The sequence below is a fragment of the Rhinoraja longicauda genome, chromosome 3 (genome assembly GCF_053455715.1).
Source record: "Rhinoraja longicauda isolate Sanriku21f chromosome 3, sRhiLon1.1, whole genome shotgun sequence".
NCBI lineage: Eukaryota > Metazoa > Chordata > Chondrichthyes > Rajiformes > Arhynchobatidae > Rhinoraja > Rhinoraja longicauda.
In genome coordinates this window covers 89054322-89072112 of record NC_135955.1, presented here as the reverse complement: position 1 = coordinate 89072112, position 17791 = coordinate 89054322, and the positions used below count along the sequence as shown (strand labels likewise).

The 17791-nt window shown below is 44.5% G+C and overlaps 1 protein-coding gene across 3 annotated transcripts in view; it reads left to right on the top strand.

The window, feature by feature from the left end:
• The window catches only part of gfm2 (GTP dependent ribosome recycling factor mitochondrial 2), a 42350-nt gene extending 31976 nt beyond the window's left edge, over positions 1 to 10374 (top strand). For 2 of the 3 annotated variants that reach the window (XM_078396623.1, XM_078396622.1), the window contains exons 17-21: positions 107 to 245; positions 3275 to 3460; positions 3564 to 3679; positions 6544 to 6726; positions 9840 to 10374. In XM_078396623.1, coding sequence (XP_078252749.1) covers positions 107 to 245; positions 3275 to 3460; positions 3564 to 3679; positions 6544 to 6726; positions 9840 to 9980 — 765 coding nt within the window. In that variant the 3' untranslated portion in view covers positions 9981 to 10374. Of the gene's footprint in view, positions 1 to 106; positions 246 to 3274; positions 3461 to 3563; positions 3680 to 6543; positions 6727 to 9839 lie in introns of those variants that run through there. The other variant, XM_078396624.1, reaches the window with a different exon arrangement.
• The last annotated feature ends 7417 nt before the right edge of the window (positions 10375 to 17791 follow it).

Here is a 17791-nt window from a genome sequence, read left to right as displayed (position 1 = left end):
GATATAGGCCTGAATCTGTTTGATTATCATTTAGTTTATAGTTGATTTATACCTTAGTTCTATTTATCCTCCTGAAATGTGAAGCTATTATCTGCTCCTCCAACAGACCATTTTATGTGGAATGGGAGAATTACACATTGAGATAATCCACGATCGAATCAAGAGAGAATATGGAATTGAGACCTATCTTGGACCCCTCCAGGTAGCCTACAGGGAAATGATAATGGAGTCTTCCAATGCCAGTGGTAAGCTGATTTAACATCACTGGCAAAATGTCCTCAATTCCATAGTGTGGATATGGGTTTAGTTAGTTTAGTTTATTGTCACGTGTACTGAGGTACAATGAAAAGCTTTTGTTGCGAGCTAACCAGTCAGCGGTTTAAAGTTACGGAAACAGACATAGAAAATAAGTGGAAGGATTTTCTTGCTATTGAGGGCGTGCACTAGGTTAATTCCCGGAATGGCGGGACTGTCATATGTTGAAAGACTGGAGCGACTAGGCTTGTATACACTGGAATTTAGAAGGATGAGAGGGGATCTTATTGAAACATATAGGATTATTAAGGGATTGGACACGTTAGAGGCAGGAAACATGTTCCCAATGTTGGGGGAGTCCAGAACCAGGGGCCACAGTTTAAGAATAAGGGGTAGACCATTTAGAACGGAGATGAGGCAAAAGTTTTTCAGTCAGAGAGTTGTAAATCTGTGGAATTCTCTGCCTCAGAAGGCACTGGAGGCCAATTCTCTGAATGCATTCAAGAGAGAGCTAGATAGAGCGCTTAAGGATAGCGGAGTCAGGGAGTATGGGGAGAAGGCAGGAACGGAGTACTGATTGTGAATGATCAGCCAGGATCACATTGAATGGTGGTGCTGGCTCGCAGGGCCGAATGGCCTACTCCTGCATCTATTGTCTAAAATCTATTGATTTTGTTTTACATGCCCTGTTTGCCTCTGTTATTTTGCACTGAATTGAAATGAGAAATATAATACTTCAGTTATGCAACACATCAGAAATGACTGGATGAGCTAAAATTGCTTGTGGTTGGCAGTAAAACGCCAAAGGGTATGAGTAAAATTGATTGCCAAGGACAATTCAACATTGTTGGGGGAAGAGGGTAGTTTCAATTCCCCAGAAGTTTTGAAGTTAGCACAAGTTCAGGAACCACCATCGTTACTGCCACAAATTCAAGCCCAGCAAAGCCACATTACAAATCGGCAAATAAAAAACACACCCAGCTTTTCCCAGTATGGTAAAAAAAAAAAGTATCATTAATGTGCAGAGGGTCCAAGCCCACAGTTCCCTGAAAGGAGCAATGCATGTTGAAAGTGCGGTATGCATGCATTCACAGCTTGGGATACTGAATAGAATAGTCGGGAAGTCATGTTGCAGCTCTTTGGTTGGCTACGTTTAGAGTATAGCATGCAGTTCTGGTCCCCCCCCCCATTACAGGAACCTTGGAAAGGGTGCAGAGGAGGTTTACCAGAATGCTGACTGGACTAGAGGGAGGGTTATAGCTATTAGAAGAGGTTAGACAAACTTGGATGATTTTCTCTGGAACATAGAAGGCTGAGGGGGGAGACCTGATAGGTACGTAAAATTATGATAGACATAAATAAGTCAGAACCTTTTTCCCAGAGTGGAAATGACAAAGACATTCCACCTCGGGGCGGCACTGTGTTGCAGCGGTAGAGTTGCTGTCTTAGCTCCAGAGACCCAGGTTCGATCGTGACTATGGGTGCAGTCTGTATGGAGTTTGTACATTCTCCCTGTGACCACGTGGGTTTTCCCCGGTTGCCCCAGTTTCTGCCCAAGCTGCAAAGGCATACAGGTTTGTAGGTTTAATTGGCTTCGGTAAAATTGTAAATTGTCCCTTGTGTGTAGGATAGTGCTTGTGTACGGGATGATCGCTGTTTTTGATGTGGACTTGGTGGGCCGAAGGGCCTGTTTCTGCACTGTTTCTCTAAAGTAAAGACTAGATAGAGAGTGAGGCTCTAAGGTGAGAGAGGCAAAGTTTATGGGCTGGACTCTTTTAGTGGTTGCCCTTTCTTGAAGGATGCTCTGACATCAACCGGAGGTTGGGATCGTGGGGAATCCTGTGGGTGTGTCATTGTTCTTCCTTTCAAAGCATGCATCAAAGGTGTTGAGCTCATTCGGAAGTAATGCGCCTTTGCCACTAATGCTACTTGGTTCCACTTTGTAGAAGATGATGGTTTTGGGGCAATGCCATAGCTGTCAAGTGTCCACTTGTTACTACAACTTAATTGTTGCTTTGGTGGCCTTCAGGAAGTCATGTCTGGGCTCTTGACCCACTGGATTCCTCCAACAGTTTTTTTTTTTTGCTCAGGATTCCAGCACCTGCAGTTTTTTGTCCCTCAAGACTTCTACCAGCTATGTCATGTCCCCTCTGCTCCATCAGTTTGTAAAAGGGTCCTGACCAGAACATTCAACTCACCATTTCCCTTCAGGTAGATGCTGCTTGACCTGATGAGTTCCTGCAGCATCTGCAGTTTGTGGTGTCAGAGCTCTGAATAGATTGTCTCGTCTGGTATTGGGCATGTGAATGACGTGGTCTTTTCAGCATTTTCGACTGAGTATAATGAAGGCCTCAGTGCTGATGATGCTGGTGTGGGAGAAGACAGTGACTCAAGTAGCTCCAGATGCTGGAATCTTGAGCAAAACAAACTGCTCGAGGAACTGAGGGGGCCACACAATGGCGCAACGTAGAGTTGCTGCCTTACAGCGGTGAGGGACCCGGGTTCGATCCTGACTACGGGTGCTATCTGTATGGAGTTTGTACGTTCTTCCTGTGACCTTGTGGGGTTTCTCCGGGTGCCCCGGTTTCCTCCCACACTCCAAAGATGTGCATGTTTGTGGGTTAATTGGCTTTGGTAAACTGTAATCTTGTCCCTAGTCTGTGTGGGTTAGTGTATGGGGTGATCGCTGGTCAGCACAGACTCGATGGGCTGAAGGGCCTGATTCCGTGTGGTATCTCTAAAATCTAAATTAAAAAAGTAAAGTAACATAAACTCAGTTGGTCAGGCAGCATCTGAGGAGGGAATGGGCAGTCAGCGGTTCAGGTTCTTCTTCAGACTGATGAACTTTCAGTCTGATAAACGGTTTTGAACTGAGACGTCACCTGTCCATTCCCCAGAGGATACTGACGTTGATCTGCTTATCCTTCCAGTAAATTTGAGAATTTTGTCGAGATAGCATTGTTACCCTTATAAAAACCAATGTGTGTGTGAACTCTGTATATTTGTTTTGTTCCTTTAGATACCCTTGACAGAACAATAGGGGATAAACGTAACCTGGTAACAACTGAGCTTTCTGTCCATCCATGGTTAGGAGAAGGGCCAAAGTCTACACCTCTCATTGAGATTTCGGATAACATTTTGGAACAGTTTTCTGCAGAAACTCACCGAGCTGTGGAAAATGGAATCAAAAACTCATGTCTTCAAGGTTCTACATCTTCATCATTGAAATATATAAACCCAGCATATTGCACAAAGCGTTAACCTTGACGTATGTGGCATTCCAACCATTTTATCTCTTATTTTTGTAGGTCCTCTGTTGAGGTTCCCAGTTCAGGATGTGGTGGTTACTCTGGAGTCTCTAAGTGTATATCCTGGCACCTCCTTGGCAATGATTTCTGCCTGCATGTCACGTTGTGTGCAAAGGGTAAGGTCATGGAAAATGAACAAGGTTGTTTTTGTAGATAATAGATGGGTGAATGTGTTCTTTTGTTGACTGAGCTGCCTCGACAACAGCATAATAGAGGAGCAGAAACAAAGAAATGCAGATGTTAGTTAATATACAAAAGGACACAAAGTACTGGAGTAACTCAGCAAGTCAAACAGCATCTCGAGTCCATGGATAGCTGACGTTTCGGATCGAGACATCTGAAGAAGGTTCTCAACCCGAAACGTCACCTTTCTATATTCTCCAGAGATTCTGCCGGACCTGCTGAGTTACTCCAGCACTTTGTGTCCTCTTTATAATAGAGGTGAGTATTTTACAGTTACCATCTAACTCTGATATTAATCTTTTGCCTTCAAAGTGTTCCAGTACATCAGTTACATACACTGTTTTATTGGTACATTTGATGCATTGCTCTATTATTGAGCCTTTTATGGCACGATCCAATTAACAACACCTATGCACTGAAGGTTGAGTGGCTCAAGTTGCATTCCTGCTCTGTTCCGCGACCACAATAATCTTTTGTTGCTGGCTTTGCAGGTGTCTACAAAGCAGAGCAGGCTCCGTGAGGCATAGGCTTCAAGCAGCACCTCCATCTGTCAGCTCACATCTTTTTTTTCTGAAAAAGGGACTCGACCCGAAATGGCACCCATTCCTCCTTTCCAGAGATGGTGCCTGTCCTGCTGAGTTACTCCAGCTTTTTGTGTCTATCTTCCCTTTATTCAACTCTCTCTGATAATTGGAGACTATATTTTTTAAAAATGGAGATAGATTTAAATAGTTGAAAAGAAACATAACTAAATATTTTTAAATGATTCGCCTCTTTCTACTTAATTAATCATGTAAAGAAAAATAAACAAATAACATCACTAAGTTGGAGACATAAGAAACTGCAGATTCTGAATTCTTGAGCAAAATCGAAGTACTGGAGCAACTCAGCAGGCCAGACAGCATCTGAGGAGGGAATGGGCAGATAAGATTTAGATTTTTTTTAGATTTAGAGATACAGCTCTGAAACAGGCCCTTCGGCCCACCGAGTTCACGCCGCCCAGCGATCCCCGCACATTAACACTATCCTACACACTCTAGGGACAATTTTTATACAATTTTTTACATTTACCCAGTCAATTAACCTACATACTTGTACGTCTTTGGAGTGTGGGAGGAAACCGAATATCTCGGAGAAAACCCACGTAGGTCACGGGGAGAACGTACAAACTCTGTACAGACGGCGCCCGTAGTCAGGATCGAACCCGAGTCTCCGGCGCTGCATTCACTGTAAGGCAGCAACTCTACCGCTGCGCCACCGTGCCGCCCTTACCCGGCGATAAAGTTGTGGATTGGGAGCCTTCTTCAGAAGGATTGGAAGGGGGAGGTGGGGGGAAGCTAGAAAAAAGAGATGGGAGTGGGACAAATCCTGACAAGTGAGAGGTGGATGTAGTTGAGGGGCAGGGTGACTCATGTGTGGGGTAAGTGAGAGCACGACTCCATTTTAAATTCATGCGAGACGCAAGGAGCTGCAGATCCTGGAATCTTGCGCAGAACACAAAGTGCTGGAGTACATTCATGCTAGGTCTACTAAAACTTCAGCTATATTGGAAAGTGTAGATTTGAAATGAGAAAGTAAAATCTGCAAACCAAGATTCGGTGTTAGAATTAACATTAGCTTGAATGATCAATTATTACAACCGCAGATGATTACACATACTGGCCTTAGTCCAGCAGGAAAGATGTCTTATGATCTTTGGAGAACATGGTATTGTTCAAGATCGAAAAAAAGAACTTGTGATGACGCCTTTTCTGCTGAAGATCCCCCAAACTGCTTCATTGCCATTTCAGTGCAGCCGTTGTGAGGTATGGGAATAGGATTGCTTAGTCCCATTTCTTATCCTAGGGAGGGAACTTGCCTTTACTGAGCAGCCTCAAACAGCTGAGATAATGATTTTAAGCATGTCAGTTTGCATCTCGTTGCTTTGGCGAAAGAAAACCTAAAAAGAAGCCTGTAGTTTACAAAACTTCCAGGGCCAGAAGGGAACTTGAAACTCATTTTGCATGATAACATCCAGCTTCATTTCCTCAATCTGCTTAGAAAAACATTGCATTGGGCTCAGATTTCAACATTCAACATTCGTTAGACAATCGAGCTTGAATCTAAGACCCTTCATGTAGAAAATTATGAGAAGAATAGATCGGGTAGACGCGCAGAGTCTCTTGCCCAGAGTGGGGAATTAAGAACTAGAGGACATAGGTTTAAGGTGAGGGGGGAAAGAGTTAATAGGAACCTGAGGAGTAACTTTTACACACAAAGGGTGGTGGGTGTATGGAACGAGGAGGTAGTTGAGGCAGGCTCTATCGCAACGTTTAAGAAACATTTAAACGGGTACATGGATCGGACAGGATTAGAGGGACATGAGCCAAACACAGACAGGTGGACTAGTGTAGATGGGACGTGTGGGGAAGTTGGCCAAAGGGCCTGTTTCCATGCAGTAAGACACTTTGACCCAGTGCTTTGTGGAACCTGTGGTACAGTCAACGCACACACATCCAGAAAGTAAATGAACACAAAATGTGATAAACTCCACTATCCCACGGGAGACAGTGGGAACAAGGATAATTGGCACAGTAGCTTGGACTTCGATGCGTTCTGGTTGTAAAACTGAAGTCTGAAAAAGTGTCTCGACCCAAAACGTTACCCATTCTTTTTCTCTAGGGATGCTGCCTGTTCCGTCGAATTACTCCAACGTTTTGTGCCCATTAGATTTCTTGCCGACTCAGCTGGATATTTTTCCACATCCAATGCCTGATTTCACTGTTGCTCAATGTAATGTTGTTTTGATTGTATCCAGGCACTAAAGCAGGCTGGAACCAAGGTGCTTGAGCCCGTGATGAAGTTGGAAATCATGGTGGATGAGAATCGCTTGAGTGTGGTGCTGGCAGATCTGGCTCAGCGAAGGGGAAGCATCCAAGAAATTCAAACCCGGTTAGAAAACCGGGTTGTTTTGGCCTCCATGCCACTCGCAGAGATGATGGTAAGTTATAAACATCAAGGAACAGCAAATCAGCTAAATAAGCAACTCAATAGGTAGGAAAGATAGACACATCATGCTGGAGTAACTCAGCGCATCTCTGGAGAGAAAGAATGGGTGACATTTCGGGTCGAGACCTTTCTTCACCATTCCTTCTCTCCCGAAATGCTGCCTGTCTCTCTGAGTTACTCCAGCATTTTGTGTCTATCTTCAGTTTAAACCAGCATCTGCAGTGCCCCTACTCAATAAGTAGGAAATATCTATTGTCACATTTTAGACCAGAATTGTGAACAGACTACATTTATTCACATTTGATGTAATTTTCTTGAAGTTGTCGGTAGCAAAGCGTCATTGTTGACAGGAAAATAAATGTGTACATCCATGTGCATAATGTATACAGGCACCTTGCGTTTTATGCTTGTTTGATTTACGCTTTTTTGAAATTATTAATACCAAAACCTAATCAGCCATGATCACATTGAATGGTGGTGCTGGCTCGAAGGGCCGAATGGCCTAATCCTGCACCTATTGTCTAATTTACATGCAGTATTTTTGAAATAACATGCTCAAATTTATGCCTGTTAAAACGTTTATGCTTAATTTACGTATGTTTGAATTGCATGGTGTTTTTCTGGAACGTAACCCACCCCCCCATGTAAAACGCAAGGTGCCTGTAATGTTACTTTAGTTTTTAGTTTATTTTATTTATTGTCACATGTACCGAGGTACAGTGAAAAGCCTTTGTTGCGTACTAACCAGCCAGTGGAAAGACAATACATGATTACAATCGAGCTATTCGCAGTGTACAGATACATGATAAAGGGAATAACGTGAATAATGTTTAGTGCAAGATAAATCCAGTAAAGTCTGATCAAGGATAGTCGGAGGGTCACCAAAGAGTTAGATAGTAGTTCAGGACTGCTCTCTGGTTGTGGTAGGATGGTTCAGTTGCCTGATAACAGCTGAGAAGAAACTGTCCCTGACTGATGTAAACTGGTGCCAAAGAGGTTCATGTTGCATTATTATTGCAATTGGGGACGTTTTGCTTCTTTACTGGGGCAGAGCTAATTCATTAGAAATGCATTTACTGTACCTAATAGCCCTAATTATCCCCTGATTAAATTATTAGTATAATTTATGCTCCATTGTCTACACAGCTCCGACTTTCTGCTGGAAGAGTGTCTAATTGAATATTGAACCAAGTAGACGTTGTTAAAAAACACAGATAATATTCAGTGGTTCAATCTCAAGATGCAAGCAGTTTAGTTTAGAGAAAAAGCACGGAAACAGGCCCTTCGGCCCGTCGAGTCCGCACCGCCCTGCGATCCCGAACACTAACACTATCCTACACACACGGGACAATTCACATTATACCAAGCCAATTAACCTACAAACAGGTACGTCTGTGGAGTGTGGGAGGAAACTGAAGATCTTGGAGAAAACCCACGCAGGTCACATGGAGAACGTACAAACTCCGTACAGACAGCTCCCATAGTCGGGATCGAACCTGTGTCTCTGGCGCTGCAAGCGCTGTAAGGCAGCAACTCTACCTCCATTCTGTTTATTCACATGCATGCAGGAAGGTGGCTCAAAGGCACACCTTTAAGTTACAAGTAGCTATGGTTTTTACACATACCATCTGGCTGGGCAATTGGCCTTTGATCATTTTATCAATGACCTCCACATATGCTGTCTCATTCTCAGTCACACCAACCATTATCTTTTCATTGTGGTCAATTTGCTTTTCAGTCTTTTTGTAACTGTTTTTGCATGTGAGTGCGTTTGTTCTTTGTTCTGTCACGGCCACAAGTCCACCCTTTATTGTATGACCATTCTATGTCTCCATGCTCTTTAATCCTTCCTATCTCTGTTTCAATGAACTGACTTGTTATCCTGTAGGAGAGAGGCAAAAAACTACCCAACAGATCCATTCAAATGTGGTTTGAAAATTAACGTCAGCTCTTTGTCAGTCTTGCTTGTGAGAGGGGAAATGTGGGAAATCCAAGTGAAATGACAGGGAACCTGAAGTGAGGCCATGAGTAGTTGTGCGGGCACTTGAGTTGGAGCAGCATCCAAACCTACACTTCATAACAGCTAAAGGGATATACACCTGCAGAAAGGCAGTTGTTTATTCAGGATGTGGAGAGGATGTATCCAGTACGGTACAGTGGCGCAGCAGTAGAGTTTCTGCCTTTTAGCGCCAGAGACCCGGGTTTGATCTAGACTACAGGTGCTCTCTGCGTGGAGTTTGTACGTTCTCCCCATGACGTGCGTGGCTTTTCTCCAGATGCTCCGGTTTCATCCCACACTCCAAAGACGTACAGGTTTGTAGGTTAATTGGCTTGGTAAAATTGTCAATTGTCCCTCGTGTGTGTAGGATAGTGTTAGAGTGCGGGGATCGCTGGCTGGCATGGACTTAGTGGGCTGAAGGTCCTGATTCCACGCTGTATCTCTAAACTAAACTAAAATTTACTGAGTCTCTCTAACTCTGCAGAGACAGGACCCTGCAGCTCTCCCAGCAACACAAACAATTTCAATCTAGAACAGAAAATGCAAGCCAGGCAGCATCTTTTCGTTTAGTTTAGAGATACAGCCCTTCAGCCCACTGTCTGCGCCGACCAACGGTACCCATACACTAACACTATCCTACACACACGAGGAACAATTTACAATTTTACCGAAGCCAATTAACCTACAAACATGTATGTCTTTGGAGCGTTGGAGGAAACCAGAGCACTTGGCGAAAACCTACGTGGTCACAGGGAGAATATGCAAAATCCGTTCAGACAGCACCTGTGGTTAGGATCGAACTCTGGTCTCTGGCGCTGTAAGGCAGCAACTCTATGGCTGTGCCACTTTCTACCGCTGCACTCTGTGGGGAGAGAAACATTCACTTAGGCTTCTTTATTATATTGTCTTCAAGTATATATGTATGCCGCACTAGTAAACTCGCCTAATTATATGAAGGCTAGATTTGGAAGATAGATTCAAACATATAAAAGTTACTCTAGATTTTTATGTATTTTGCTCTTTGTTTCTATAAACCGCTGTCAGCTTTTGCTCACGTTTAAGATGGCTGCATTTGGTGACACATCTGTGCTTATTGATTGGTGCAGGGTTACTCGACTGCTCTGCGCACTTTGACCTCGGGCAATGCTACCTTCACCTTGGAACTGTCCAGCTACGAGCTGATGAATCCACAAGAGCAAAACACGCTTTTCAACAAGACGATGGGCCTGATCAAATGGAAAAACTGATGAACTGACAAGTGAAAGGTTGATACTGTACCATGCACCACATCAATTTCATTTTGGATCAGAAAATAATTAATCTGCAGTATCACGGGAACACTGACTCTTGGATGTCAGTGGGATGTTCCATAAATCCCATTGGGAAAAGTGCGAAAAGTTCTTCCTGGAACAGAATTTCAGATTGTACTGATCAGCTCCAAAGACCAGAGTTCTGATTCAAGGTTCCAAATCTTTGTTAACTAAGATCATTGTCAAGAGGAAAGAGTGTAAAGTAAAGCCTGGTGCTATGTGCTGTTGGGAATCATGAGGCAGATAAATACCTCCAATGCAAATCTAAGGACCCAAAAAGATTAACACTGAAGTTGTTGTATCTGCCAAAAAAATCTATTTAATTAAAAGTCAAACATCATTGTAAATGTCCCTTATTATTCCAAAATACAAGTACAGTTTAACTGGACAATGACCTCTTGCACACAGCAGAGATCAGTTCAGCCAGGCATCATGTTCGGCACAAACATTGTGGGCTGAAGGGCCTGTATTGTACTGTTCTATGTTCTATGTATTGCTGAGGAAAAGGAAATAGCTTACTGCTTTTAACTTATTCATATTTAAACTCTTCCCAATACTTGAAATTCTGATATCTTTAATTCTCATTATTGAGCTTGCTTAGTTGAGTTTAGAGATACAGTGCGGAAACTGGCCCTCCGGCCCATGGAGTCCGCGCTGACCAGCGATCCCCGCACAACGCCATCCTACACACTTGTAGAAACTGTGACACAGCCTTCCTTATAGAAACTTGGAACTGCAGATGCTGGTTTACAAATAAAGACACAAAGTGCTGGAATAACTCAGTAGGTCAGGCAACATCCCTGTAGTACACAGATAGTTGTAGGAAGGAACTGGAGATGCTGGTTTAGACCGAAGATAAACACAAAAAGCTGGAGTAACTCAGTGGGTCAGACAGCATCTCTGGAGAAAAGGGAAAGGTGACGTTTAGGGTTGAGACCCTTCTTCAAACTGAGTCAGGGTAAAGGGAAACGAGAGATATAGATGGTGATATAGAGAGGTATAGAACAAATGAATGAAAGATAAGCAAAAAAGTAACGATAAACGAACCAGACCATTGTTAGCTGTGGGCTGGATGAAATGGAACTCACCAGAACGACTGAAACTAGTACAACGACTAGGAGGGGGGGGGGGGGGGGGGGGGCATGGAGAGAGAGTGAAAGCAAGAGCTGTTCCTCCAATTTGCATTTGCCCTCACTCTTACAATGGAGGAAGCCCAGGACAGACAGGTCAGTGTGGGAATGGTTTCAAAGGCCTTTTATTGTCACACGTACCAATTAAGGTACAGTGATATGCGAATTACCATATGACCATATGAAAAAACAAGCACCAAGACACACATAAAAGTCAACATAATCATCCACCACAGCGGATTCCTCACTGTGATAGAAGGCAAAAAAGTCCAATCTTCTCCCTCTATTCTCCCGCGGTCAGAGCAGTCAAACCATCCGTCGGGGCGATCGAAGCTCCCGCGTCGGGGCGGTCGAAGTTTCCCCGTCGGGACGCTCGAAGATCCTGTGGCTTGGAATTCCCGATGTCAGTCTATGACCAGAGACCGTGAGGTCTGTGCTGTTAAGTCCGCAAGCACCCACGGTTGGATCTTCGAGGTCGATCCCTGGCAAAGGGCTCTGCAATGTTAATGTCCCGCAGGCTCCCGCGGTAAAGCTCTCAAAGGTCCGTCTCCAGCAAAGGCCGCTAACTCCTCGATGTTAGGCTGCAGTGCGGAAGGAAATACGATACGGAAAAACATCTCCATCAAGGTAAGAGATTAGAGAAAGTTTACCCCTGCCCCCCCCCCCCCCCCACATAAAACAAGCTAAAGGGCCTGTCCCACTTAGGCGATTTTTTAAGTGACTGCCGGCGACTTAAAGTCGTAGCAAATCGCCAAAATTTTCTTTTACCCTACGACAATGACCACGACAATGCCGAGTCAGGTCGAGATTACACCGTCTTCGGAAACATCGCAAAATTCCCACGCTGTCAATGCTTCTCCGGCGTCAAATGTCCTGACGGTAAATAAATTGGTTAAACACAAGTATTTTATGGTATCTTCAAATGACTTTACTTAAGTTAATATTATGTGCTTCTAAATGCATCTAAGAGAACCTAGCAAACCTGGGGACAGCATGCGACAGCGCCTGCAATAAGCAACGATACCTGCCGACAAGCCAGCTGTGGCCGAGAAATTTCATACCGGTTGATTTCTCAGCGACGCGCCGAGATCCACTACGATTCTTTGAAGACTCCTCACGATCATGCCCGCGACACCCCATCGAACTGTCGGCGACAGCCTAGTCGCCGGCAGCCGCCTTAAAATCGCCTAAGTGGGACAGGCCCTTAAAGAACACTAAAACATACATTTAACACATACTATTAAAACACAAAGAAGGAAGGGAGAGACAGACTGTTGGCAAGGCAGCCATTGCTGGTGCCATCCGGTGAGGTCATTCAAAAGTAGGGAGGAGGAGTTAGTGTTTGGCAACTGGGAGATTATGTAGAGCTAGGCAGACTGAGCGAAGGTGTTCAGCGAAACGATCGCTCAGTCTACGTTTGGTCTCGCTGATGTATAAGAGTCCACACCTGGAAAAACGGATACCTTCTCTCCCGAGATGCTGCCTGACCGGCTGAGTTACTCCAGCATTTTGTGAATAAATCGATTTGTACCAGCATCTGCAGTTATTTTCTTATACAGTAGATGAGGTTGGAGGAGGTGCAAGTGAACCTCTGCCTAATGTGAAAGGACTGTTGGGATCCCACGGACACAGTCAAGGGAGGAGGTAGAGGAACAGGAGTTGCATTCCTGTGTGCACCCTTTGTGTGAAAAAGTTACCCCGGATTCCTTTCAATTCTTTCCCCCTTCACCTTAAACCTATGCCCTCTGGTTCTCGATTTCCCCAACTCTGGGCAAGAGACTCTGTGTGCCCACCCAATCTCCTCCTCAATCCCCATCAAGTCAATGATTAGTTCCTTGGGTTTGCTGCCATTGAGCAAGATGTTGTTGCGACACCACTCAACCAGAAGCTTATAATTTGATGCTATTTACATTGCATTTTCACCACTCAAGCAAAATTGGATCCTTTGATCTATGTCTTTCCTAGAGTGCAACAAGGCCTGTATTCCATCTCCAGGCTCCATGCTGCATAATCATTATGAGTCAAGATGAATTAATCTTGAGTCTTAAATGTGATGTGGTTTCTGCCCACAGGAAATACTAATGGAAGCAGATCCCATTCCAGCTTTTAAAGGGAAACCAAAAAAATGTTGACTAAGAGACTTTGTGGGATATGAAGAGGAGGTTAGGAGGGAGAGATAGATCAGCCATGATTGAATGGTGGAGTAGACTTGATGGGCTGAATGGCCAAATTCTACTGCTATTCCTACTACCTTATGAAAGAGAATGGCAGTGTGATTGAACTCTACACTTACAGTAAGCAAAAAAGTAACGATAAAGGAAACAGGCTATTGTTAGTTGTTTGTTGGGTGAAAACGAGAAGCTGGTGCGACTTGGGTGGGGGAGGGATGGAGAGAGAGGGTGTTCTGGGGTTACTTGGAAGTTAGAGAAATCAAAAATCTAAACGAAAGCGAAATTATGAGATCCTGTTCCTCCCATTTGGGTTTAGTCTCACTCTGACAATGGAGGAGACTGAGGACAGAAAGGTCAGTGTGGAAATGGGAAGAAGAATTAAAGTGTTTAGCAACCGGGAGATCAGGTAGGTTATGTTGGCTGCTTAACCTCTTAATACAAGTAGAAAAATACCTTGTAGTATAAGAAGATAACTGCAGATGCTGGTGCAAATCGAAGGTATTTATTCGAGATGCTGCCTGACCTGCTGAGTTACTCCGGCATTTTGTGAATAAATACCTTCGATTTGTACCAGCATCTGCAGTTATCTTCTTATACTACTTGTTGCTCCACTGCGATTTCTCCTCAAGGTATGTCCACTTTGAAGAAGTTCTCCTCCTCTCTTCGACGAGAGTTTAGCAACATGCTCTCTCGTTGCTCGCCCTCTGTGATCCGAGATGCTGCCTGACCTGCTGAGTTACTCCAGCATTTTGTGAGTAGAAAAATACCTTTATTTGTGAGTGTTCATGAGTCAAACATTCTCAATGATTCAATAGAGAATAGACAATAGGTGCAGGAGTAGGCCATTCGGCCCTTCGAGCCAGCACCGCCATTCAATGTGATCATGGCTGATCATTCTCAATCAGTACCCTATTCCTGCTTTCTCCCCATACCCCCTGACTCCGCTATCCTTAAGAGCTCTATCTAGCTCTCTCTTGAATGTATTCAGAGAATTGGCCTCCACTGCCTTCTGAGGTAGAGAATTCCACGGATTCACAACTCTCTGACTAAAAAAGTTTTTCCTCATCTAAATGGCCTACCCCTTATTCGTAAACTGTGGCCCTGGTTCTGGACTCCCCCAACATTGGGAATATGTTTCCTGCCTCTAACATGTCCAACCCCTCAATAATCTTATACGTTTCGATAAGATCCCCTCATCCTTCTAAATTCCAGTGTATACAAACCTAGTCGCTCCAGTCTTTCAACATATGACAGTCCCGCCATTCCGGGAATTAACCTAGTAAACCTACGCTGCACGCCCTCAATAGCAAGAATATCCTTCCTCAAATTTGGATTCAGTGAGAGAGTGAACTGGCAGATATCTCACTACTGCAAAGTTACTACATTCTGACATTAAATGAAGTACATGAACATCCAGGTGGCTAAGGTAAATGTTCCTCGCTTTACCCATTGAGTAAAGAGGATGTAATGCACTGGTCAGGCCGCATTTGAAGTATTGTGAGTAATTTTGGGCACCATATCTGAGGAAGGATGTGCTGGTGCTGGCCCTGGCGAGGATCAAGGTTTCAAGGTCAGTTTATTTTCACATGTACCAATTAAGGTACAGTGAAATTCAATTTACCATACAGCCATACTAAAACAGAAGCAACAAGACACACAACTACATAAAAGTTAACATAAACATCCACCGTAGTGGATTCCCCACATTCCTCACTGTGATGAAAGGCAATAAAGTCCGAACTTCTTCCTCTTTATTCCCCCGCGGTCAGGGCAGTCGGGGCGATTGAAGCCCCCGCATCGGGCTGATCAGAACTCCCGCGTCGGGGCGGTCGAGAGGTTTACAAGAATGAGTCTGAAGAAGGGTCTTGGCCTGAAACGTCACCCATCCCTTCTCACCGGAGAAGCTGCCTGTCCCGCTGAGTTACTCCAGCATCTTGTGTCGACGTTCGATTTACAAGAATGATCCCAGGAATGAGTGGGTTAACCTATGATGAGCATTTGACAGCACTGGGCCTCTACTCCCTGGATTTTAGAAGAATGAGGGGGACCTCATTGAAACGTACCGAATAATAAAAGGCTTGGATAGAGTGGATGTGGAGAGGATGTTTCCACCAGTGGGAGAATCTAGGACTAGAGGCCATAGCCTAAGAATTAAAGGATATTCCTTTAGGAAAATGAGAAGGAATTTCTTTAGTCAGAGGGTGGTGAATCTGTAGAATTCCTTGTCACAGAAGGCTGTGGAGGCCAAGTCAATGGAAATTTTTAAGCAGAGATAGATTCTTGATTAGTACGGGTGTCAGGGGTTATGGGGAGAAGGCAGGAGAATGGGGTTGAAAGGGAGATAGAAAGGCCATGATGTAGGCTGGTTAAATCACTGCCCAGCATTATCGCCAGGATTTTTAGAACCTCCCCAAAACTGCAAAAGCATGCAGGTCTGCCATCGGTTTCAATCTAGAACCAAGGAACTGTAGATGCTGGTTTACCATGGAAAGACAAAATACTGGAGTAATTCAGGAGGTCAGGCAGCATCCCTGGAGAACATAAGTGATAGCAGAATTAGGCTATTCAGCCCATCAAGTCTATTCCACCATTCAATCATGGCTGATCTCTCCCTCCTAACCCCATTCTCCTGCCTTCTCCCCATAAACCCTGACACCCATATTAATCAAGAATCTATCTATCTCTGCCTTAAAAACGTGGATAGGTGTGCCAAGGCTTGTGGAATCTCCTGGTTGCTAGCCATTTTAACTTCCCTTCCCATACTGACGTTCCGGTCCTGGGCCTCTTCCATTATCAGTGAGCCCACATACAAAATGGAGGAACATTCCACTTGGGTAGCTCACAACTGAATGGTGTGAACATCAAATTCTCAAGCTTTAGGCAACCTCTACAAAAGCAACCTTCCAAGCCCAGGCTGATCGTGCACCTAAATCACTCCCCTGCCTCCCCACAATCTAATCCTTTTGTCTCACACCGTGTTCGTCTCTGGCCTTTGTCCTGTCATCTGCCTATCAAAAACACCCCTCACCTGTGTTCAAACATGTTTTGTCCTGCCCCTTCACTCTTCTAGCTTTTTCTCCCACCTCTGCAAGCAGTCTGAAGGATCCCAACCTGAAATGTCACATATCCATGTTCTCCTGAGATGCTGCCTGACCCAGTTACTCCAGCATTTTGTGTCTTGCCCTTGGTTTCATCCAGGCATACTAGGCCCATCCAGCTGCATTTATTTGTTGCACAGAGCAGGAGCCACTATAGCCTCATGCAAGAATGCATGAAGCCTTATGATCTGCCAATCCCATAATGACAAATCTATTTATCTCTCTCTCTCTAAAACTCTCATCTTGTTCGTTCCCTTCCCCTGTATGTTTGCTCCCCCATTTGTTTGTTTGTCCCATGTTTCTTTGTGCAGTTTTCATCCGGGAAAAAACAGTACACGATAGCGCAACAATTTTAGGCTCAACCTACTCACCATTCCCCCGTGGTCTGAATAAATGGACTTTTGATACTTAAAAAAAACTATTTACCTAATAAACTTTAATAAATGTGCTTCTCCCCGGGAGAACCAGCACCCGTCCCAGCGGGTCCTGCGCCTGACCTTCTTCCCGTGGTGCAGCGTGGTGGCAGAGGATCCAACAAGATGGCCATCGCCGCTGTTCCCTGCCAAGCTGCAGGAGAGGCGTCGGCTCCACAGCTCGCTCTGTCTGCAGCGTTGGCTTTTCCCTGTCCTGCCCATGGCCCCGGAGGACACTCCCCGCCCGGCAAAGGGTCCACGGGTTGCTGGGCCCGCAGGATCGCCAGTTGCGGGAGGGTTGCCCAGCCCGCAGGAGAAATGGGGCTGAGGTCAGTGGATTTTCCCTGTCCCCCCCCCCCCTCACCCACCCCCGGGTTGCCGGGCCTGCAGGATCGTCAGTTGCAGAAGGGTTTGGACCCAACGGGTCCTCGTCAGTCTAGTATATTGTACTAAAATTTCCCGTTGAATGGATTAAATGCAATGTAGAATAAATCGAGAAATCATGCACAATAAACAGGGACTGATTTTGCTGCTAAAAATTATTAAAAATGAAAGCAGAATGCCACAGATGCTGGAAATAAAATATGCCTGAATATGTCTGAAGAAGGGTCTCAGCCCGAAACGTTACCCATTACTTCTCTCCAGAGATGCTGCCTGTCCCGCTGAGTTACTCCAACATTTTGTATCTACCTTCGATTTAAACCAGCTGCTGCAGTTCTTTCCGACACAAATAAAATATGCCTGCCAGATTCTTAATGTTTATCAACTTCTCCATGTAAAATAGTTTGTGACCAAGTAAAGGAGATGCCAGATTAATTCCCTGAGCCAAAGGAAGGGAAAATTAGCTTCAAATCTACTGCCAATTTAGTATACTGATGAAAGATCATAAACTATTCAAGAATGTTACTCATCAAGTACTCCAACTCTAGTTTATCA